The sequence below is a fragment of the Polypterus senegalus genome, chromosome 8 (genome assembly GCF_016835505.1).
Source record: "Polypterus senegalus isolate Bchr_013 chromosome 8, ASM1683550v1, whole genome shotgun sequence".
Taxonomy (NCBI): Eukaryota; Metazoa; Chordata; class Cladistia; order Polypteriformes; family Polypteridae; genus Polypterus; species Polypterus senegalus.
Genome location: NC_053161.1, coordinates 152,528,597 through 152,552,297, shown reverse-complemented (window position 1 = coordinate 152,552,297; position 23,701 = coordinate 152,528,597). Strand labels below are relative to the sequence as shown.

Genomic DNA, 23,701 nt, shown 5'->3' with positions numbered 1-23,701 from the left:
GTGGTATCTAAACAGAAATAAATGAATACAATAAGTACACAAATACAAATGGAATACATATATGAACATAACTAATTAAATGTCAAACTGGAACATTATCATTACCTAGTATTCAGGAAGAGCAATGCTAAACATCAATTCCTCAACTTTACGTATTGTTTAATCAAACCAGTAGGTGGCACTATTAACCAGAATAAAAGGTACAGCGTAATACCCAAGACGGCATTCGTTTACAAAAAAAACTTGTTTAATACTGCAAAAATCAACATATTTTAACGTCTTCAAGCGAAGTAAAGTACAGCGTATCTCTCCTTAAAGGTCAACAGTGCACAGATGTAACAATATGTTCATTCGTAAACAGCAAACATAGCCATAATAGCGCTTTTGTATATTTGCATTGGACATTAATATATGCGGGCGGCACGGTAGCGCAGTGGTAGCGCTGCTGCCTCGCAGTCCTCCCCCGCGAGTTTGCATGTTCTCCCCGTGTCTGCGTGGGTTTCCTCCCACAATCCAAAGCAGGTTAGGTGGATTGGCGATTCTAAATTGGCCCTAGTGTGTGCTTGGTGTGTGGGTGTGTTTGTGTGTGTCCTGCGGTGGGTTGGCACCCTGCTCAGGATTGGTTCCTGCCTTGTGCCCTGTGTTGGCTGGGATTGGCTCCAGCAGACCCGTGACCCTATTCGGATTCAGCGGGTTAGAAAATGGATGGATGCATGGATTAATATATGCTGCAGTATTAACTAAGATATTAAGATACATTGAACACTGCAAAAAAGAAAACAACTTACTTTATCAGTAACGCACAACACACAGTTACAAAAGGTAGCAGCAAACTATAACTTGAAAAAACGCTAACAAGCAGGCAAAGACTGTGAGCACGTTACAATTCAATTCAATTCAATGCGCAATAGTCTTATTGGACGTGTCTTGCCCAGGTTAAGCATGAAGCAGGGAATTTTGTACAGATCCAGTGGTACCCGTCTCTGTGTTAAAAAGTCTGTCAATCTTTGCTTTCGGTAACTGGTGTGGCCCCCTTGTGCAGCAGTAACTTCAACGAAGTGTTTCCGGTAACAGACGATCCGCCCCGTCCTTTGGCTTGGAGGGATTTTAGCCCATTTTTCTTTGCAGAATTGCATCAGCTCAAAGATACTGAAGGGCTTCCTTGCACGAACGGCTTGTTTCAGGTCCTTCCACAACATTTCTGGTGAGCACTTTAGCCCAACCATTCTAAAACATGAGAGTTCTTCTGTTTTTACCATTCTTTGACTTGCATGTTTAGGGTCGTCATCCTGTTGTTTGACCCACTTTTCGTTCACAAACAGATACGCTGATATTTTCTTGTAGAATTTGCTGGAACAATTCAGAATTTATAGTTCTATTAGTAATGGCAAGCAGGGCAGCAAAACAGGCCCTAACCAAGATCAACAGATGAGATGAGGTTTTTTTGCTGGAATGCAATGTTTGCTTTTTTGCCTGATGTAATGATTCTCGTTCAAGTCAAAAAGTTCTATTTTGAAGTCATTCATCCACAGAACATTCTTCCGGCTTATCCATTTGGTATTTAGCAAACTTTAGCCGGGCAGCATTGGTCTCCTTGAAGAGTAGTGGCTTTCGTCTTGGAGCCCTGCCATGCACACCATTCTAGTTCGATGTTTTCCTGACGGTGGGCTCTTGAGCAATGACAGTAGGTGATGCAGGACAGACCTTAAGATCTGTACACATGACCCTGGTGTTATCTGGAATATTCCACACCTTGCTCTTGGAGTGGTCTTTGTTTTGCTCAGCCACTCCTGGGGAGGGTAACAATGGTGTTGATTGCTTTGTACACATTTTTATGAGGTCCTTGGAAATCTCTTCTGACCAAGGTAGGAGACACTTCCACAAACGTGGATGGTGAAGATCAGGCTTTGACACAGACGACTCAGATTTATGTTCTGTAAATAGGGCACGGCCTGCTTCTCTCACACTTGATTATCACCTGTAACAGACGGCTGGCAGCTCAATCTGGCCGGGATGCTTGGGGGAAGGCCTTTTTTTAGGGCACTACCTCCCCCAAGACACTAGGTGGCAGCGGCCCTCCTTTACAGCAGTGCCCTAGATTCCTACGGGGCATCCTGGTATTTGAAGTTCTGTATCTCAGTCCTATTAGGTGCCGCCTGGTGGTGCTGTGAATATACAAGAGACAAGGTTTCTGCCCAGCCCGGAAGTGCTGGCAGGTTGGCCAATATAAAAGGACTGAACTGACCTCACAGATGGCAGCCAGAATCGGGTGGAAGGTGGACGAAGTGTGCTGGCAGGTGTGGAGGAGAAAGAAAAAATAATAGAGAGAGAAAGAAGGAATAATTGTGGGCTGTATTGCGTATTTGCTTGGGGCTGTGGTGCTAGAGAAGGCATTGTAAAGGGCATGAGAAAAATAAACCAGCTCTCCACGCTTTTAAACTTGTGTCCTCAGTGTCTGTCTGTTGGTTTGAGGAGTGACAGTGAACTCTAGTGTTCACATATTCTATTGATTGACTTCAAATAAACTTATAATCCAAAAAGGTTCACACACACATATGTGCCATTGGATAAGCGTTCTCGATAAAGAAATGAGCAGGTATAACGTTTTTGTGCCATTTGTTCTATTGCGGTCTCTCCATGTAGTTTTAAAACTAGCATTAAAATCTGATTGTGTTTTAGGTCATATTTATGTAGTAATTGGGGAAAAAAAAAATCCTAAAAGATTTCACAAACTTTCTAGCACCACCGTAAGTACATGAAAGTGTCCCAAACTCCTTTAGTTCGAGAGTGATGGGGCAATGCTGCCTTTTGCCAATCAGCAATGACTTGCCCCATCTTTGCTGCGGGGTATGACGTTATCTGTGCCATGCTATATCACTACTGCATGTTTCCAGCACATCTACTGGATCTGACTTCTTGATCTTTATTTCGCCTTTTACAATTTCTTATATTAGGAATTTGTTTGTTGTCAGATACCCATTGAGGTCAGAGCGCAGGGTCAGCCATTGTACAGCACCCCTGCAGCAATTGCAGGTTAAGGGTCTTGCTCAAGGGTCCAGCAGAGTAGGCAGTAATGGGGATTTGAAGGTGAAACCTTCCGGATACCAGCACAGGTCCTGGCACCACTCCAACCTACTTTGCATGTCAGGCTGATGTACTCTACCACACACTCCTGTTTAAACACTACATTTTGTGCTGGGTGTTACCTACTGCTAGCACAGAATTATGGGAGATGGCTTCATGTCCGCTTGCTTTTTTTTCATGACATTCCCTACTGTTTTACTCTTGGCTATTTAATATGAAGCATGAGGAGGTTAAGATGTAGTAGCTGTGAGTGAACTGATTGACTTGGCTTAAACCTCAACTGATGTGTTGCTATAACAACAGCAGCAACAACAACATTTATTTCTATAGCACATTCTCATACAAATGATGTGGCTCAAAGTGCTTTACATAATGAAAAAGACAAAATGAATTAGAAAATTAGAATTAGGGAACACTAATTAACATACAATAAAAGTAAGGTCCGATGGCCAGGGAGGACAGAAAAAAACAAAAAAACTTCAGACAGCTGGAGAAAAAAATAAATTCTGCGGGGGTTCCTAGGCCATGAGACCACCCAGCCCCCCTCTAGGCATTTTACCTGACATAAATAACAAAGAACCTGAAATTCTGTTCTTTCCAAACAGATGTGTGCTGCTGCTATTCCCAGGGATTGTTAGGTGTTTTTGCTGGAGGACATCCACCAGCCTGACAAATACACCATGGAGAAAAGAGACATGACCATTAAAGAAGAGGATTGTGAATGGGAAGCCAGCCTCTGCAGTCAGACTAGTTTGCCCATTAAGGCAGAGGACTGCAAATGGGAGTCAGTGGGCAGAACAGAAGACTCGGAGCAGACATCTGCCTGTACTGATGTAGAGAAATGTGAACTTAAAGACCACATCAAGGAAGAGGACCTCAATTCAGAGTATGTCTGTAAAGATACAGAAGTGACCGGAGTAGTCTCCCAGCAGGACGGGTACCATTCTTTTCAGCAGCGTCCTGTCAACGTGAAATCCGAGACCCTAGAAGAAGAAACAGAGAAAGAATCGAGGAAAAAAAAAGAAGCCGATCCAACCCTGTCAAGTCCTTCTGGAGAAAGTAAGTCTTAACATTTTGCCAGTGTTTTTAACTTAAAAGGTTGCCTTGTACTTTAAGTGTTAAACATGAACATTTTATGATGCTCATATCTGAGTGGGACATTGTTTTAAAATTACTGCATTTACAGGTAAAATGAAAAACAATGAACTGAATGCCAATTTTGGGCAGTTTGAGTTTATTATATTCACTGCACAAAAGCAAACCAAAAACACCACTGACAATCCTCCCTTTGAAAATTCACAAAAAATCGAATTTGCTTCAAGATTAGAAACCAAACCAGCAGGCACCTGCTGTCTGTTTGTTTGGAAAATCTAGTGGGTGACATGAATGCCTTCACCATTCTTTGTGATCCAGCATCTTAGGGTATCTACTGTACTGGCAGGGGCTAATGGCTGTGTGGAGAGGAAAGAGAACTGGTGGAAACCAACTGAAGTCTTCTGATGATGATGAGTGGCTGCATGGGAATTGCAGCCTGTGAATTTTATTTAAAGCCTTGTGTGATCAAAGTTATCCTGCAGTGATACCCTGCTACAGTGAATCTCTCACAGAAAAACATGCTAAACTTCATTGTGGACTGTCGAAAAGGGATAAGGGCAGATAAAATGTTAATATATAACCAACTGTTGACTTTAAGTCAAGGAACGTTATGCTCAAACTACATATATAAGTTATAAATAAAAAACTTTTGAATTTAAGGGATGTTCTGCTCAAACTACTGGGTATAATGCACTAGTCAGACCACATCTGGAGTATTGTGTGCCGTTTTGGTCACCACAGTACAAGGAAGACATAGCAGTACTTGAAGCTGTGCAGAGGAGAGCAACGAACTGCATTCTAACACTTAATTTTGGACATGTCCTCCTGTGATAGACTCCGAGAATTAAACCTGTTTAGTCTCAAGCTGAGAAGACTGCATGTGTGGGGAACTCATCCAGGTATTTAAACTCCTCAAAGGTGCCGATAAAGCAGATTCAGCAACATTCTTTCAGCTTAAGGGTGAATCAAATACTCAAGAACATCAGTGGAAATTAAGAGGAAATGCATTTAAGACTGAAGCCAGGAAGCAGTTCTTTACACAAAGAGTTGTGGGACTTTGGGACATACTGCTGAGACACGGAGTTGAAGCAGAAAACCTTTAATAAAAATCTGTAGGGTATAATGGGACAGATTAGCTAGTAGCTAAACAAAGGGGCTTGATGGACTGAATGGTCTCCTCCCATTTGTCAAATTTCTGATATATAAAATTAAAGAGGACTAGAAGAAAAGGCATCGCCAGATTAAACTTGGAAGATTTATACTGAACATCTGTCCAATCTTTCACCTGACCCAAAACAAAACCTTACTCATCATTAACTTGAAGCCCAAAATGTTTTAACCAGAAAGACAAAATGGTTTATTATAAATGCTACAGTGAAATAAGTAAGAATTATTTACCAGTTATGCCACAGGTGTAAACCTTAACCTTTGTATCATCTCAAAGAGCAGAAGTGATTAGTTGTTTTAAACTGGGAGGATCTTTCTGTACCTTGTATAATATTGTTTTTTTTTTTTTTTCTGTTTTTTAAATTATGTTGACATTTTTCCTACAGTTTACAAAACGTGGTCCTACAGTAGAGGAGTTACTGTGAAAATGCATTGTGTGCTGCACATATCCTGCCAGCACATCCCAATTTTCGACACTGATTTGTGCTTTGGCTTTTATAGACTGATGGTTTAATCCGCCGTAATGGTCGACTGCCACTGCAATTGGTAATTGAGTAGCAAAGGCTGTGTTTGGTTGAGTAAACTTTAATTATCTGTGAAATTGGCACATTTTAAATGAGGGAGGTTGTGTGACATTTCACTATCATTATGTTGGAAAGAAAAAGAGCTGCTTTTGAAGGTTGAAGGGCTGTGGAAATTCACATAATATTTATTTCCAGTCTTACAAAATCACGCAGGATTTCAAGAAGAAGAACCCATAATGAGAAATCACACCCTAGCCAATTTTTTTATGCACAGCAGAGTTAAAAATAGTCCAGATGTACGTGAAAATGCCTAATCTGGCAACTCTGAGGTCCGGTGACCCGGCTAGTGTTGCACATGTCTGCTGCCCAATTAGATAAGTGGCACAAGTGGTGAGTCAACATGAAGTTTCCAGCTTTGCAAACTGGGGTCCTGCTGCTCAGATGTGGGAGGACTTTTGTAGTACATTCCCATTTGACCTCTTAGAACTACTGTAGCACACTTGTCACCATCAAGAAATCACTCTGGGCACTGCCCGATTTGTTTTATGTGCCCGTGTCGAGAGGCAGGCCATGCACTTGGGAGGGAAACACCAGCTTATCCAGTTTATCTGACGGGAACTTCCTCCGACCAAGTGAGTTGAGTGAGTGGGCTTCGGACTTCTACTGCCACTAGGTGTGGTATGACACAGCAGCAGGCTCTTTCTCAACCTCACCGTGTTGTGATTCTGACACCAAAATAGCAAACACAGGTGAGGCCTACAAAAATAAGGCCAGAATTCTGACTGGCTTGCCCAAAACAGGTCGCACCCCCAAGACAAGTGTGACCTGAGCCAAATGGGACATGTCAGGCCTGGATAGGCCTAAAAATGAAGAACAGGCTTTGAAGGTTGAAAAAATCACAAGCAATGTCCTAAATTATTACCCAAGTCCAACAAGAGGGAGGATGATCATAAACTCTCAGTTTGTAAATGATAGGGCAAACAAAGAATCTTTCTAAAAAAAAAAAAGTTCTTTATTCACAAAAGAGCAAAAAAGACATGCCATGAGAGGCAATTCTAAGGTGAATACGCTCTCAAGACACAATCCAATAACAAATTCCAGTAAACAGAAGCTAAAAGTCAGCCAAACCAGTAAATCCAATAAACAAAACAACACCCTCACCTTCTTTTTGTGAGAATACGATGCAAAGAAGGGCAATGGCCCTGAGCAAATGCTCATCAGTGACATTTGGGGGCTTGTCCAAGATTGCTCAGGGAGGAAGGCAAGTGCAATGAGGTAAAGAGATAGCAACTGGCCTCAGTGCATAATGAGAGGCCCTCCTGGTTGTAGTTCAGAAGTTCTGAAGAACCTCTTGCTCACTTTGGGTGCAGGGAGTTCCCTTTAGCTTGGCTGGATAAGCTGCCACTTACTGGCACTCACTGTGTGAGAACATCAAACAACGTGGGGCTGGCCCTGTGTAGCTTCTCACTATTGATACAACTAGAAATGAAGGACCATGGATCTCCTTTTGGGGGTAATGGGCAACTGGTTTAGCCCACTCTAATTGTAATTTTCTCAAACATAATAATGATAAAACCGAGGTTCTCCTCATTGGCACTAAATCTTCTCTTGCCAAATATGACAGATTTTTCCTTGACAATTGATGGTTCTATAGTTTCTCCATCTTCTCCGGTTAAGAGGTTGAGTGTCATCCTCAACAGCACTCTGTCTTTCAAATCTCGTATTAATAATGTTACCCGTTCCACATATTTTCACCTTCACAAATTAAATCATCTCCATCCATTCCTCACACCTAACCTACTGCTGTTCTTGTACAGTACATACCCTGGAAACATCACGTATAGATTACTGTAATTCTGCATAATTATATATATATATATATATATATATATATATATATATATATATATATATATAAAATTATATGGGCCACCCTTAGTAGCAATAACTGCAATCAAGTGTTTGCGATAACTTGCAATGAGTCTTTTACATCGCTCTGGAGGAATTTTGGCCCACTCATCTTTGCAGAATTGTTGTAATTCAGCTTTATTTGAGGGTTTTCTAGCATGAACCGCCTTTTTAAGGTCATGCCATAGCATCTCAATTGGATTCAGGTCAGGACTTTGACTAGGCCACTCCAAAGTCTTCATTTTGTTTTTCTTCAGCCATTCAGAGGTGGATTTGCTGGTGTGTTTTGGGTCATTGTCCTGTTGCAGCACCCAAGATCGCTTCAGCTTGAGTTGACGAACAGATGGCGGACATTCTCCTTCAGGATTTTTGGTAGACAGTAGAATTCATGGTTCCATCTATCACAGCAAGCCTTCCAGGTCCTGAAGCAGCAAAACAACCCCAGACCATCACACTACCACCACCATATTTTACTGTTGGTATGATGTTCTTTTTCTGAAATGCTGTGTTCCTTTTACACCAGATGTAACGGGACATTTGCCTTCCAAAAGTTCAACTTTTGTCTCATCAGTCCAAAAAGTATTTTCCCAAAAGTCTTGGCAATCATTGAGATGTTTCTTAGCAAAATTGAGACGAGCCCTAATGTTCTTTTTGCTTAACAGTGGTTTGCGTCTTGGAAATCTGCCATGCAGGCCGTTTTGCCCAGTCTCTTTCTTATGGTGGAGTCGTGAACACTGACCTTAATTGAGGCAAGTGAGGCCTGCAGTTCTTTAGACGTTGTCCTGGGGTCTTTGTGACCTCTCGGATGAGTCGCCTCTGCGCTCTTGGGGTAATTTTGGTCGGCGGCCACTCCTGGGAAGGTTCACCACTGTTCCATGTTTTTGTCATTTGTGGATAATGGCTCTCACTGTGGTTCGCTGGAGTCCCAAAGCTTTAGAAATGGCTTTATAACCTTTACCAGACTGATAGATCTCAATTACTTCTGTTCTCATTTGTTCCTGAATTTCTTTGGATCTTGGCATGATGTCTAGCTTTTGAGGTGCTTTTGGTCTACTTCTCTGTGTCAGGCAGCTCCTATTTAAGTGATTTCTTGATTGAAACAGGTGTGGCAGTAATCAGGCCTGGGGGTGGCTACGGAAATTGAACTCGGGTTATTTTTTAACAAGGGGGCAATTACTTTTTCACACAGGGCCATGTAGGTTTGGATTTTTTCTCCCTAAATAATAAAAACCATCATTTAAAAAATGCATTTTGTGTTTACTTGTGTTATATTTGACTAATGATTAAATGTGTTTGATGATCAGAAACATTTTGTGTGACAAACATGCAAAAGAGTAAGAAATCAGGAAGGGGGCAAATAGTTTTTCACACCACTGTATATATATATATATATATATATATATATCTCATAATATCTGCGGTGGGTTGGCACCCTGCCCAGGATTGGTTCCTGCCTTGTGCCCTGTGTTGGCTGGGATTGGCTCCAGCAGACCCCCGTGACCCTGTATCTGGATTCGGTGGGTTAGAAGATGGATGGATGGATATCATAATACAATATATAATATAATATATCATAATTATATATTGCATAAAGCTTCTGCATAGACTTCAGGTGGTCCAGAATTCTGCTGCTCGAGTAACCACCTCCATGATACAGAATACCCAAGTTTATGTGAACGTCACTGACTCCCTGTTCAAATACCACATTAAGTTCAAGATTCTGCAACTAACATGCAAAGTTCTTCATAGCCTGGCACCCTCATATCATTCAGATCTGCTACATATTTTTACACTAATCTCTTGGCTATGCTCTCTGCTCGTTGGTCTACCATGGGGTCCAGGGGCCTCATGCATAACCCCGTGCGTAGAACTCTAATCACTATAACATGGCGTAAGCACAAAAGCCGAAATGTGCTTATGCACAGAAAAATCCAAATGCAGGAATCTGTGTGTTCGCCAACTTCCACGTTCTTCCACTACATAAATCCTGATCAGCGTGAAAAGTAATGCTCGTGCACGTGCTTTATGTAACACCCCAACTCCTCCCAGAATTACGCCTCTCTGAGTATGCAGATAAATATAAATCGCCCTTAAGCTGAACCTTCTGTGAAAAGACAATGGGAAAAGCAAGAGGGAAAATGGAAGAGTTTCAGTGAATACCAAGTGGAGGCAATGGAAAAACATACTATTTGTTGGTTTAAACAGTGGTATAAAGAACAAAAGGAAACTGATCGAGTGACATAGCGTGTCAGAGAAACTCAAAAGCTGAAGTTCACGAAGTTGCAAAGTGCCGGAAATAAAAAAGAAGTTGTCAGATATCAAAGTCGCCATGAAAAGGCGAGTTGTAGCCCACTGTCTGAGTGTCATATGAAAGCTTATTAGGGTACAGAGAAAAAAAAAAGCACGAAATGTCAACTTCAATCTTGAAATTTCCACTTTAATCACGTAGTTTATTTTGTCATTAAAGTAGAACATCATAAACTTCATCTTAAAATCGTTTAATTAACCAGTTTGTCAAATCACATCGTAATTAAAGTAGCACGTTAAATGCTTTGTTTTGTATTTGATCTTCTATGTGTGTGAATCATACGTGCTTTTGTTTTCTCTTCCTCCGAGAGGACACAGAATCCATTACATTTGTGATATTACAGCTCTCCAAATAACTAAAATACTGAGATGTATACGTGATATCATTTTCATGATGATAGGAGTTAAAGCACGTTATTAAACATGGGAACACGGTGGCTCAATAATTGTGCACAACCTTTGAGGAAATAATTTATTGCAGTAGTACTCGGGGGCGGCTCTAGGCTTGTGGTAGCCGTGGGCAGAGAAAGAATCCGTGGCCCCTTCACCCGCCATTGTCAGTAAGGTATCTTATGCACGGCGGATGGTCACGTCCGTTGCAGACACTGCATAGCCGCCTCGTGCTCATGACACAAGCATTTAACTTTTGCCGAAATTCGCCTCTGCGTTTTTAGCTGTGTCATTATTTTCTCGTTCTGTTTTATATTCAATATATATTGGCGTAGCCACCCCTGCAGCACTGTCTCTTTCAAACGTACTAACCTCCAATTCCTGTCCTTGCTTTTCTTTCTCCAAGTAACCGATTTCCACACAATCAGCTCTGTAATAGAAGTTAAGCCATCTGTAAGCTTAGAGCGTCGATTCTTCAAAACTTTTAAGGAACATTGAAATATCTTCGTAGTACATGTTTAATTATTCATTCTATCCTTCATGCCAGTCCCAGTGAAGCATACAGTGCGAGGTAGGAACAACCTTTAATTATTAACAATATTGATTATTTAAATGAAGTTAGTTTTATCTGCATAATATAAAAAACATATTTTGCTGCATTTCACCTTAAAAATGATATCGTCATCATATGTAAATACGCGCTTTATAAAGTGGCCCAGGTTGTGCGATATTATAACTATAGTGCAAGTTTACAGTAAGGTAATTGTACTTATAAGTACAAACAGTTCTACAAGGAGCAATTGATTGAGTGCGTTTAAAGTTCTTGGGATGAAACTGTTTTGAACCGTGAGGTCTGTACAGGAAAGGTTTGAAGCGGTTTGCCATGTGAGAAACAGTTCAAATAGGAAGCATGGCTGAGGCAGCGTGTTCTTGATGCTGTATACTGATAATTCTCTTTCTGATCAGGTGCTCCAAGTGGTGCAGTGAGAGTAATATGGAAAAAGATCTGCTCTGGCAACCCCTAACGGGAGCAGCTGAAAGAACTAAAATAAGGTGCAGTGAGAGTAACAACGCTAAAGCAGTTATGGTATTTGGAATAGTTTGACCATTCCGTGGTCAATTGTATTGTTACAGGTTAATTACAATCAGATGCAGTAAACTATTAAACAATATGCGGTTAATCTCGCTGTATTTATAAAGCTGCGTCAGGAAAAGAAAGGATAACCACACAGGAACAGTAGCACTGCTTTGACGCTGGGTGCCGCCAGTCTGCAAAACTGAGCGGAGAACTTGTGTACAACAGGGTGTGAGGTACCGTGGAAAAGTGCGTGGCTTTACGCCAAGTGTAGGTTTTATACATCGCAATTTGAATGTGGAAACGTTTTCACGCATCATTTCTGTGCATACGCACCGTTTATACGTGAGGCCCCAGATCCTTTAGCTTTAAATTGAATGAATAAACGGACAGATGGACGGAAGGAAGGAAGGTATTACTGTAACTTTCAAAAGTTCAATTTTCAGTTTGTTTGATTGCTGTCAGGTTCCTAATGTTGTACTCCAAAGTGTGTATTTTCCTGGCCAAGTCCTGATTTAACTCTGGATTTTTGTAGATGAGGCTGTCTGTACTGCCAGATGGAAAACTAAAGCTATGAATACTGCAGGGCACACTATACGTAAACGCATCCTTGCCAGGCAGAGAACAGAAATGGCTACCCAAATCCACTTTTCTGCTGACCTGGGCTTAGTTTTTGGAAAGAGCCATTCCCCTCCTGCCCTACTGCACACATGGTGCACAGACATGCCACGCAGGTACCTGCTTTTACAAAGAAGTGTTTTAATGTAAAATAGAATATGCCAACAGCTACACTCAGAGCTGGAATTTATTGGGTTCTCCTTAAGACAAAGAGTTCCAAGCTTGCTTGTAATGTTCTTTCCTTTTACTCTGAATGGGAGATGGAAGATTAAAACTCAGAGAGCCGTACATCTTGAACTTCAAGAATTTTGTTTCTCGCCTCGTCCTGGTCTTATGAATTCCCTCCAAGTTCCGTTTTTCGGTTTCCGTTTGGCATAGCCATCAAGTTGTAATTTTTGGGGCTCCATAAAAATGTCACCATCAGAATTAAAGTGGACAGTGAGATTGGAGTGTAGTCAGTTGTGTCAAAAATTAAAACATCCTTTTTTTGTTTTCTTTTAAATTTTCTTCTTTAATATTCCACATATTTTTGTGGTGTTTCCTTCATCTTCAGTGCATGGTTGTCTTTAATTTTAATCTGTTTTAGGTCTGAAGTTCGTTCTTGTTGTTTTAAAATATTTAGGGTCTTGTGGTGCCACTATTTCGTTTTCTTATCACCATTTTGGATGCTGCTAAGTGTACCATGTGTCATCCACAAGTCTCAACACCCTGATGGTGTAAAGGTGTTGGCAGCCATGAAGACTCACGATTTTCAGTGTGTCACTGCAGTCTTAGTATTTAATAAGCTTTGTACTTATATAAATAGAAATATTGTAATTTGGGATACTTGGCACCAGAAAGAAAATCTGAGAATATTGTATTTGAGGATGCACTCCAGTAGTTATGTGCGAAGTGTAAGATGTTTCAAATTAATAAACTTAGGTAATATTTAGTTAGTAGTGACATTTTAGACTTCTCGGACAATGCTATACACCTCGGCTAGTAAGACATTGTAAGACAAGGGCAATTTTGTTGTTACCTTTACAGCTCATTAAAAAAAGTGTTGCATGCCTCTTGAAAAGTGATTCAATGAAAAGCAATTCTTCCCAGTGCCCCTGTATGCCTTTGGTAGTTCATCTAGTAAAGCAAAGAGGTCAAGTATTGCTTATTCGATGAAGATATTCAAAAATGGCCGGGGCACATTTGTTGGTGCCCCCTAATTGGATCAGAGTGATTTTTTGTTCGAACTGTTTCTTTTAATTAGTATCACACATGTCTCCAATTGTGCAATCAGTCATTCAGCTGATTTAAATGGAGAGAAGTAGTCGCTGTGCTGTTTGCTATCATCGTGTGTCCCACGCTGAACGTGGACAACAGAAAGCAAAGGAGAGAGTTGGCGGAAGAGACCAGAAAGAAAATGATAGACAAGCATGCTGAAGGCAAAAGCTATGAGACATCTCCAAGCAATTTAACATTCCTGTCTCAACAGTACATATTATTAAGTTTAAGGTCCATGGGACTGTAGCCAACGGTTTACGGAAATTTCGCCTCTCACATTTCGTCTCCATGATATTTCTCCCGCACCCCAGTAACTTCTAATACCCACACACAGACATTTTGAGTGTTGGAAGTTTCTAGAAAAAATAAAGTGAATAATCATTCTCAGCATTCAAAACTGACTTTCCTAATTTAAACATTTTTGTAACAAAATGATAAAAAAGTTAGCAATAGTGCATCACTTAAATGAAACGCTCTGTAAACATATATCATTTTTTATTTCAATTAAACAAATCCAAATGAATTTACAAAAATGAATATCACATGCCGTTGTAAAAAAAAAAACACGTGAAATACAATTATGTACTAAATTAATATCTTTGTAATTGTAATGTTCACAAAAAATAATTTCTGTTTATAAAATTATTGATTAGAACTCAAAGTTGTATGCGATGCCTCTGAGGTAATCAATTACATTACAAAGTTGATTTTTGGTTTAGTCATGATGCAAAAATAACGTTTTCAGTGAGAAAGTAATACATGATGAGGTGAGTGGTGATGCAGCAGTTTTGATAATGCGCTGTCTGTGAGGTGTTGATGGTTCTTCAACACGGCCACACACCACCGATAATCAGGCAGCAAAAACCGTAAACACACATTTTGAAACGGCCAAAGTGCTGGCAAAAAAAAACGCAAAATCCAGTACAACCATACAATATTATATCACATAACAATGATTAAATTTTAAGTACAATACTCACTTTTTATGGAGGCAATCACACATACTATTTTCAGTGGAACACGTTGATCTGTGTTTAAGAACACTACCTGAGTGAACTTTTTTTGTTTTCAATGTTGGGTAAGGTTTATTAAATTTTTAATTGCAATTATAGATATGTACATAAATACCAGGGGCGAAATGTGCTGGGGTGAAATGTGAGGAACAACTTATCCAGACACCATAGCCAACCTCCCTGGACACGGCTGCAAGAGGAAAATTGACCCCAGAATGGGCGGAAGTATGACAGACAAAAAGCCAAGGAGGACTTCTAATCACACCATCTGTCACTTTTGGAGTGACGGTGGGCCAAATGGAAAAAGACCCAGGAGGACTCCACTGTTGAAAGGAGAGCATAAAAAAGCTAGAGTACAATTTGCCAAAATGCATATTGACGACCCACAATGCTTCTGGGAGAACATCCTTTGAACAGATGAGGCAAAACTGCAGCTTTTTAGCAAGTAACATGAGCTGTATGTCCACAGGCAAAAATTGAAGCTTTCAAAGAAAAGAACACCATACCAGCTGTGAAACGTGCAGGAGGCTTGGTTATGTTTTGGGGCTGTGTTGTTGCATCCAGCATGAGGTGTTTTGAATCTGTACAGGAATCAAGACTAGCAAGACATTGTGCAGCAAAACTTACTGCCCAGTGTCAAAGAGTTCAGTCCTCGTTGCAAGGTCATGGATCATCCGGCAGGATAATGACTCAAAACACAGAGCTAAAAGCAAACAAGAAAACTACTAAGAACAAAACATTGGACTCTTCTGAAGTGGCTTTCTATAAGCCCCGATTTGAAAGAACTGAACCATGCAGTCAGTAGAAGGCCCCTTTCAGACCTGACACAGTTGGAACAGTTTTCTCAAGAACAGTTGGCCAAACTATCTGCAAAGGTGCAGAAGTCTCATTGAGAGCCACAGGAACCACTTGTTTACAGTGATTGCCTCTAAAGATTGTGCAACAACATATTAGATTGAGGGTCCCCTCAATTTTCTCCATTATTATTTTAAATATTGTGTATCAATATTTATAATAACACTCTAAATCAGAATTTGATTTTGTTGTTGTTGAACAATGATTAGCAATGATGGCTGTTAATTATTTTTGTCAGTTTCAAGTTATTTTAGAGTCAGTTATGGGTTCTTTTTTTGTGGTGGGGTACCAACAAATTTACCCATGTGTTTGATTCATGTTAGGTCTTTATCTAAACCCCTCTGTGTCACTTATTTAAACCTCTTTAAATGATACATTTTATGTTTTTCTACAGAATTGAAGGATAGTGACCACTTCACCTCATCCTCATTTGGTCAGTACCCTCTTCAAGGCAAAGAACAACGATCAGCATGTGAGGAAAATGTAAAGAAATCAGATTCAGGAGCAGCCTCATTGCAATCCAGCTGTTTGCATACGGTGAAACTAACAGACTGCTTTGGCACTCCTCAACAGGTGCAAAATATAAATCCAATGTCTCTGCATACCAGTCAAAAGCCCAAACGAACGTATAAAAGAAAATCAAATACTGAGGACCCACAGTGGAGTTTTTCAAAACAGAAGCCACATTCCTGTTCAAACTGTGGTAAACGATTCTCCAAAAGCAGCAATTTCCAGAAACACATGAGAATTCACACTGGTGAGAAGCCATACTGCTGTTCTGAATGTGGCAAACGATTCTCCTGTAGTAGCAGTTTGCAGAGACACACAGGAATTCACACTAAACCATATTGCTGTCTTGAATGTGGCAAACAATTCTCCTGCAGTGGCAGTCTTAAGAGACACTCAAGTATTCACACTAGCAACAGCCCGCATTGCTGTTCAGAATGTGGTAAGCAATTTTCTTACAGTAGCAGTCTTGAGGCGCATATAAGAATTCACACTGGAGAGAAGCCTTATTCCTGTTCTGAATGTGGTAAACAATTCTCCTTCTATAACAGTTATCAGAGACACACAAGAATTCACTCTGGAGTGCAGCCCTACTGCTGTTCTGAATGTGGCAAGCAATTTTCTGACCGCTATAGTCTTCATGTACACACAAGAATTCACAATGGAGAGCAGCCCTATAGCTGCTCTGAATGTGGTAAAAGATTCTTCCGCAGAAGCAGTCTTCTGAGACACTCAAGAATTCACACAGGAGAGAAACCACATGGGTGCTCTGAATGTGGCAAACGATTTTCTTGTGCCAGCAGTCTTCAGGTACACACAAGAGTTCACTCAGGAGAGAAACCCTACTGCTGTGGTGAATGTGGTAAGCGATTCTCTGATAATAGCAGTATTTGGATACACAAAAAAATTCATTCTGGAGAGAAATCACACTGCTGTCCTGTGTGTGGAAAACGATTTTCCACCAGCAGCCATTTACAGAGACACATGAGAACTCACACTGGTGAGAAGCCATATTACTGTTCTGAATGTGGCAAACAATTTTCCAACAGCAGCAATCTTCAGGCACACACAGTAATTCATGCTAGTGAGAAACCTTATTGCTGTTCTGAATGTGGCAAACAATTTTCTGACAATAGAAGTCTTCAGGTGCATATAAAACTTCACACTGGAGAGAAGCTGTACTGCTGTTCTGAATGTGGGAAACAATTTTTATACAGCTTTAGTCTTCAGGTGCACAAAAGAATTCACACTGGAGAACAACCCTTTTGCTGCTCTGAATGTGGCAGACGATTTTCTCGCAGAGGCAGTTTTCTGAGACACTCAAGAATTCACACTGGAGAGAAACCACATGGCTGTTCTGAATGTGGCAAACAGTTTTCCAGTCCTGGTAAACTTCAGGTACACATGAGAATCCACTCGGGAGAGAAACCCTATTGCTGCCCTGAATGTGGCAAACGATTCTCTCATAATAGCAATTTTTGGGTGCACAAAAGAATTCACTCTGGAGAGAAACCGTATGGTTGTCCTGAATGTGGTAAACGATTCTTCACCAGCAGCCTTTTCCAAAAACACATAAAAATTCACACTGATGAGAATCCATACTGCTGTTCTGAGTGTGGCAAACAATTCTCTTGCAGTAGCAGTCTTCGAAGACACAGAAGAAGCCATGCACCAGAGAAAGATATGAAATAAGAAAACTTGGGAACTTGTGTAATACTGTAGTAAATGTCGCCCAGGCTCCTCAGGTTTTGAAATTGTTTCATTGGGGAGTGAGTATTTTCAACTCATCCTCATTGATAGGCTACTAGGAGAGGTTTTGGGTATCATCCTGCTCACAAGTGATCCGGGGAGGGCTTCAAGGCAGACATCCTTTTTGCATGTTTACTTTGCCACCAATGAAATTGATATTGTTTTGTGAAATTATTTGCAAAATGAAATGCTTAAGTTTAATAGAATTCTATTTTGTGCAATATATTATCAATACTTAAACATAAAAACAAAAAGGTAACACAAGATGAAAAGGTTAAACGATACCAACATCCAGAAGAGACCTGAGCTTGTTAAACACAAGGTATGTTTTTAGGTGCAACATATATGTAACTGTTGTGGAATACTAAAAAATCAGCAGATTAACTTTGTACACAGTTTAAGCCCATGTGGAGACCATGGGTTATGAATGTATGCTCTCACACAGACAGTTCTGGCAGGGCATTATATAGCAGCAAAGGTATATGGCGGGACTGCACAGCTGATAACAGGTCTACTCTCACCTACAATACAAGCGTAAACCAGTGTTCTCTACTTCTAAAAGTAAATAAGTACAGGCCAATTTTGCAGGTGGACAACTGTAGGAACTCAAGATGTATAAACATAACTTTACCATAATGTGTCTCTTCTTCATATAACCGACAAGTGTATGCCTTTTTTTTATTAACCACACTGAGCAACAATTGTTTTCAAAAGTTTTGCTCTTTTAAATATTTTGGTGAGTATTATATACAGATTTAGTTTGAACACAAATATTTCAGGTTTTTAGTATTACATAGACATTTAGAAAAATCTTAAATGTTTTTTTTTTTTATCTCCAATGTGTTTGTTCACTAAATAATGCTGATGTGTTTTTTTTTTTGTTTTTTTTTTTGGAGCTAAAAATGTTTTGCTGCTCATTTAAATTTTTACTCCACATTGGACACTTTCTGTCTCAGTCAACCAGCATTGATGAATTCCACCATCCCTGATACCACTGTTACATTGTTACAATGTTCTGGTGAAATCTTTTTACAATGTCCATCATTAACTGCTCCAAGAAAAGCAGGGAAGAAGCCCAAGTGTGAATGCAGAAAATGAATCTTTAGTGATATGATGCACTTCCTGGTTTTGTATCTTTTAAGCATGATGTCAACCTGCTGGACATAGTTTGATGCTCTGTAGTTGTATTTGTCAAGAAAAATCTCAATAACAGTCTTGCATCCCTTCCATGCAGTTTACTCCTTCCCCACTAGCGGATTTTTCAACAAGGAATAGTTGATGATATGTCCAGCCTCCTTTAATATTGGCATCAGTTATTTTGGAAGCATCTCAAATATCAAAGTCCTTCACTTTTCTTGTTCATCGCTTTTTTGAAAATTTTCATTAGTCCAAGGTTGATATGAAGAGAGGGCAAAAACCATCTTTGTTGGGTCGGCAAGTGTTTTCTGTGCCCTGGAATCAAATGCTTATGGAGCAGCCAGTCCTTTTTAATGTAATGAGATTCCTTATTAAGGTGGTCCCACGCATAAATGAACCAAACAGTACCTGATATACCGAGCCGCATTCCTAGTAGCAGTGCCACCAAGTTGCAGTTATTACACCATATAAGTAGACTTATAATATTAGAAGACATCACAAAAATAGACGATTACCATTATCGTTACATCATAGGATAAGTTAAAGGTGTTTTTTTGTGATCAGCAAACAAAAGTGTTCAAGAAGCCAAATACTCCAATATGACTACTTCTAAGCTTATAACATTTAACACACATAAGATAATGCATTATTCCACACCATCCAGATGTCAAAAATCAAATTAAATAAATGGATCAAAGATGTATATTTTAAAATTCTTTTATCTAGCAACTATAACAGGAGTTAAAATAGTTGCTAAAATGTAGGTTGTTTAATTACCAAAGACAATGTGCAAGAGAATTGTTTACATACAGCATGTATTTATTTTTTACAATTGGACTGAAGGCTGGTTATTTGACCTGTTCAAGATAGCCGACAGTTGAGGATTGAGCCCACTGCACTATGCAGTCAAAAATCAGCACCAGTAGGGTACAAGAAACTGAAAACTTGAGTCCTGTACATTAAATCATTTGACCTTACCATTTAACGTTCAGTAATAATCCATGTATCAGTCTCAACTGATTACTCTTTGCCGTAGTTAGAGAAGCGGGAAACATCACAAAATACCAAAACATGCAACTTCAAATGACCACACTTTTGAACAAAACTATGGAAATGGTTTCAACAATTTCCTAGACCAACAGGTGTTGCCAAAAATGTCTTTCATTCCCAGCTGCTATCCCTCCATAGAAGTGTTAGTAAAAGTAGTCATGGAGGGATAAAAACAATTTTGGGACTGCAGTTTCAAAGACCGCTTCTTTCCTTGCTGCAAGTTTTGCTGTAGTGAGATATGATGAACAGTAAATGAACTCTCTGGGAGTTTACTTACAGATGTTTCACGCAGACCAGCGTCGTCAGAACCTCTGAGTGACACTGAAAAGACTTCAGTAATATTTGCTTCACACTTCTTTGTATCTGTCTGTGTCTAAACCCAACTTTCTTCCATTTTCCCCACCAACTCTAAATTATAACCTTTGGTTAGGCTGAACGGTCAATTTGTGAATCAAACATCAGCTGAAAAGCAATTTTTCCCCCTAAAGGAATTGCACATTGTATAGATAAACACTCCTGAGAAGACAAGGTGTTGTGTACATACTTTTATGATTAAAGCTTTTGGAAGAAGCTGACCATCGAGAATAGTCAGACAATTATCTGTGTGTAATGTCATAGGCTATGGAGCCCCATATGTGTCATTTGGCATGAAGGACCAATTGCTCAAGGTATAAGAGAAACGACATCCATCAGGATATTAAAGACTCCGTCCATGCATCAACCTGACTCCTGAATCCAAACGAGCCACCCAAAAGATGTCTCTGTCCTGACAGAGATGTTCCTTTTGATGCTACACCTCAGCTTGCACAACCTTATGGAAAGTATTGTTTAAGCTTTATGACTTTGATCTTATTAGGGCTATTCAGATATTGCTAATATTCTGTTTTAATAAATATTGCTGTGCTTTTAAATGTCTATGCTTTGTCTGCAGGTCTTGAGTGATTGAACTAATGATTACATGGCACCTGATGTGAGGTGATGCCACTTTCTTTCCCACAGGGTTAGCTGGCTGAGGAGGGACACCCCCAAGAGTAAGCAGCACAGTAAGGAGTAACTCACTGTTGGTTGGTAAGTGACAGTAAATCAGGTGTATTGGCGTCTAGGAGAGGGAGACCCCTGTGTGGAGCACTGAGGAACAATGGGCTGTGCAAGCATCAGTGCTTAGGGTCTGGGTGTGTGTGTTTGTTAAGGTTAGGGCACACGAGAGTAGGCTGAACCGATAAATCTAGTGAGGCTCTCTCAACCCATGATAAAGTAAAAGTATAGGAGGAGAAAATGCAGGTAGTCCAGATGGGACTGGCATTGCTTCTAAAATCACTTACTGTCACCTCCCACTGTAGAGTCACTTAGTTTTTGCACACTGAAATGTGAACCCATTGAACAATGTCACATTAAATCTTCTTCTTCATTCAGCTGCTCCTGTTAGGGGTCGCCACAGTGGATCATTTTTTTCCATATCTTTCTGTCCTCTGCATCTTGTTCTGTTACACCCATCACCTGCATGTCCTCTCTCACCACATCCATAAACCTTCTCTTATGCCTTCCTCTTTTCCTCTTGCCTGGCAGCTCTATCCTTAGCATCCTTCTCCCAATATACCCAGCATCTTTCCTCTGCACATGTCCAAACCAACGCAATCTCACCTCTCTGACTTTGTCTCCCAACCGTCCAACCTGAACTGACCCTCTAATGTACTCATTTCTAATCCTATCCATCCTCGTCACACCCAATGCAAATCTTAGCATCTTTAACTCTGCCACCTCCAGCTCTGTCTCCTGTTTCTGGTCAGTGCCATCGTCTCCAACCCATATAACATAGCTGGTCTCACTAACGTCCTGTAGACCTTCACCGTCTCCAACCCATATAACATAGCTGGTCTCACTACCGTCCTGTAGACCTTCCCTTTCACTCTTGCTGATATCCGTCTGTCACAAATTACTCCGGACACTCTTCTCCACCCATTCCACCCTGCCTCCACTCTCTTTTTCACCTCTCTTCCACACTCCCCGTTACTCTGTACTGTTGATCCCAAGTATTTAAACTCATCCATCTTCACCTACTGTACTCCCTGCATCCTCACCGTTCCACTGACCTCCCTCTCATTTACACACATGTATTCTGTCTTGTTCCTACTGACCTTCATTCCTCTCCTCTCCAGAGCATATCTCCACCTCTCCAGGGTCTCCTCAACCTGCTCCTACTATCGCTACAGATCACAATGTCATCAGCAAACTTCATAGTCTACAGGGACTCCTGTCTAATCTCGTCTGTCAACCTGTCCATCACCATTGCAAATAAGAAAGGGCTCAGAGCCAATCCTGATGTAATCCCACCTCCACGTTGAATGCATCTGTCACTCCTACCGCAGACCTCACCACTGTCATACTTCCCTCGTACATATCCTGTACAACTCTTACATACTTCTCTGCCACTCTTGACTTCCTCATACAATACCACAGCACCTCTCGAGGCACCCTGTCATATGCTTTCTCCAGGTCCATAAAGACACAATGTAACTCCTTCTGGCCTTCTCTAAACTCCATCAACATCGTCAGAGCAAACACTGCATCTTTGGTGCTCTTATGTTGACATGAAACCATACTGCTGCTCACTAATCATCACCTCACTTCTTAACTGATCTTTCACTACTCATTCCCATAACTTCATGCTGTGGCTCATCAATTTTATTCCCCTGCAGTTACTGTACACCTCCCTTGTTCTTAAATATCAGCACCAGTATACTTCTTCTCCATTCCTTGGGCATCCTCTTACTTTCCAAAATTCTATTAACCAATCTGGTTAAAAACTTCACTGTCATCTCTCCTAGACACCTCCATGCTTCCACAGGTATGTCATCTGGACCAACGGCCTTTCCATTTTTCATCCTCTTCATAGCTGTGCTTACTTCCTCCTTGCTAATCCTTCGCACTTCCTGATTCACTATCTCCACATCATCCAACATCATCTCTCTCTCGTTCTCTTCATTTAGCAGCCTCTCAAAGTACTCTTTCCATCTGCTCAACACACTCTCCTCGCTTTTAACTTCCTAAATAAAAATGCAGTCAGGAAGATACTACAAAAGCATACAGTTAATACAATTAATAAAAATGTTTATAAAAAAGAAAAAAGTGTATATGCAAAAGGACAAAAAGTGCACAAAAAACCCTACAGGTAATCATATAAATACCTCCACTAAATCTATAGTACTACAAGGAGATATTTAGATCCATGCGTAGAAAATGATAACTAGAACTACACCAAACAATCACTCACTACCATGACTCAATCAACTTCACGACAGTGTTCAGAAGCCATTAAGAAGGCTAACAGAATGTCAGGTTATATAGCGCCCTGATGTGTGGAGTACAAGTCACAGGAGGTTCAGCTCAACCTTTATAACACACTGGTGAGGCCTCATCTGGAGTACTGGGTGCAGTTTTCGTCTCCAGGCTACAAAAAGGACATAGCAGCACTAGAAAAGGTCCAGAGAAGAGCAACTAGGCTGATTCCAGGGCTACAGGGGATGAATTATGAGGAAAGATTGAAAGAGATGAGCCTTAACAGTTTAAGCAAAAGAAGATTAAGAGGTGACATGATTGAAGTGTTTAAAATTATGAAGGGAATTAGTACAGTGAATCGAGACTTGTATTTTAAAATGAGTTCATCAAGAACACGGGGACACAGTTGGAAACTTGTTAAGAGTAAATTTTGCACAAACATTAGGAAGTTTTTCTTTACACAAAGAACGATAGACACTTGGAATAAGCTACCAAGTAGTGTGGTAGACAGTAAGATGTTAGGGACTTTCAAAACTCAACTTGATGTTATTTTAGAAGAAATCAGTGAATAGGACTGGTGAGCTTTGTTGGGCTAAATGGTCTGTTCTCATCTCGATTGCTCTAATGTTCTAAGTTTCTGATATCAAAAGACGACCCCTGCAGGCAGGATGTGCCTTTTATACTCTGTG

At 40.4% G+C, this 23,701-nt stretch overlaps 1 protein-coding gene across 1 annotated transcript in view; it reads left to right on the top strand.

Moving 5' to 3' along the window:
- The window catches only part of LOC120534402 (zinc finger protein 883-like), a 30,100-nt gene extending 9,470 nt beyond the window's left edge, over positions 1-20,630 (top strand). The window contains exons 2-3 of the mRNA XM_039761953.1: positions 3,690-4,143; positions 15,688-20,630. Of these exons, the coding sequence (XP_039617887.1) occupies positions 3,765-4,143; positions 15,688-17,492 (2,184 nt within the window). The 5' untranslated portion in view covers positions 3,690-3,764 and the 3' untranslated portion in view covers positions 17,493-20,630. The remainder of the gene's footprint in view (positions 1-3,689; positions 4,144-15,687) is intronic.
- Positions 20,631-23,701: the final 3,071 nt, after the last annotated feature.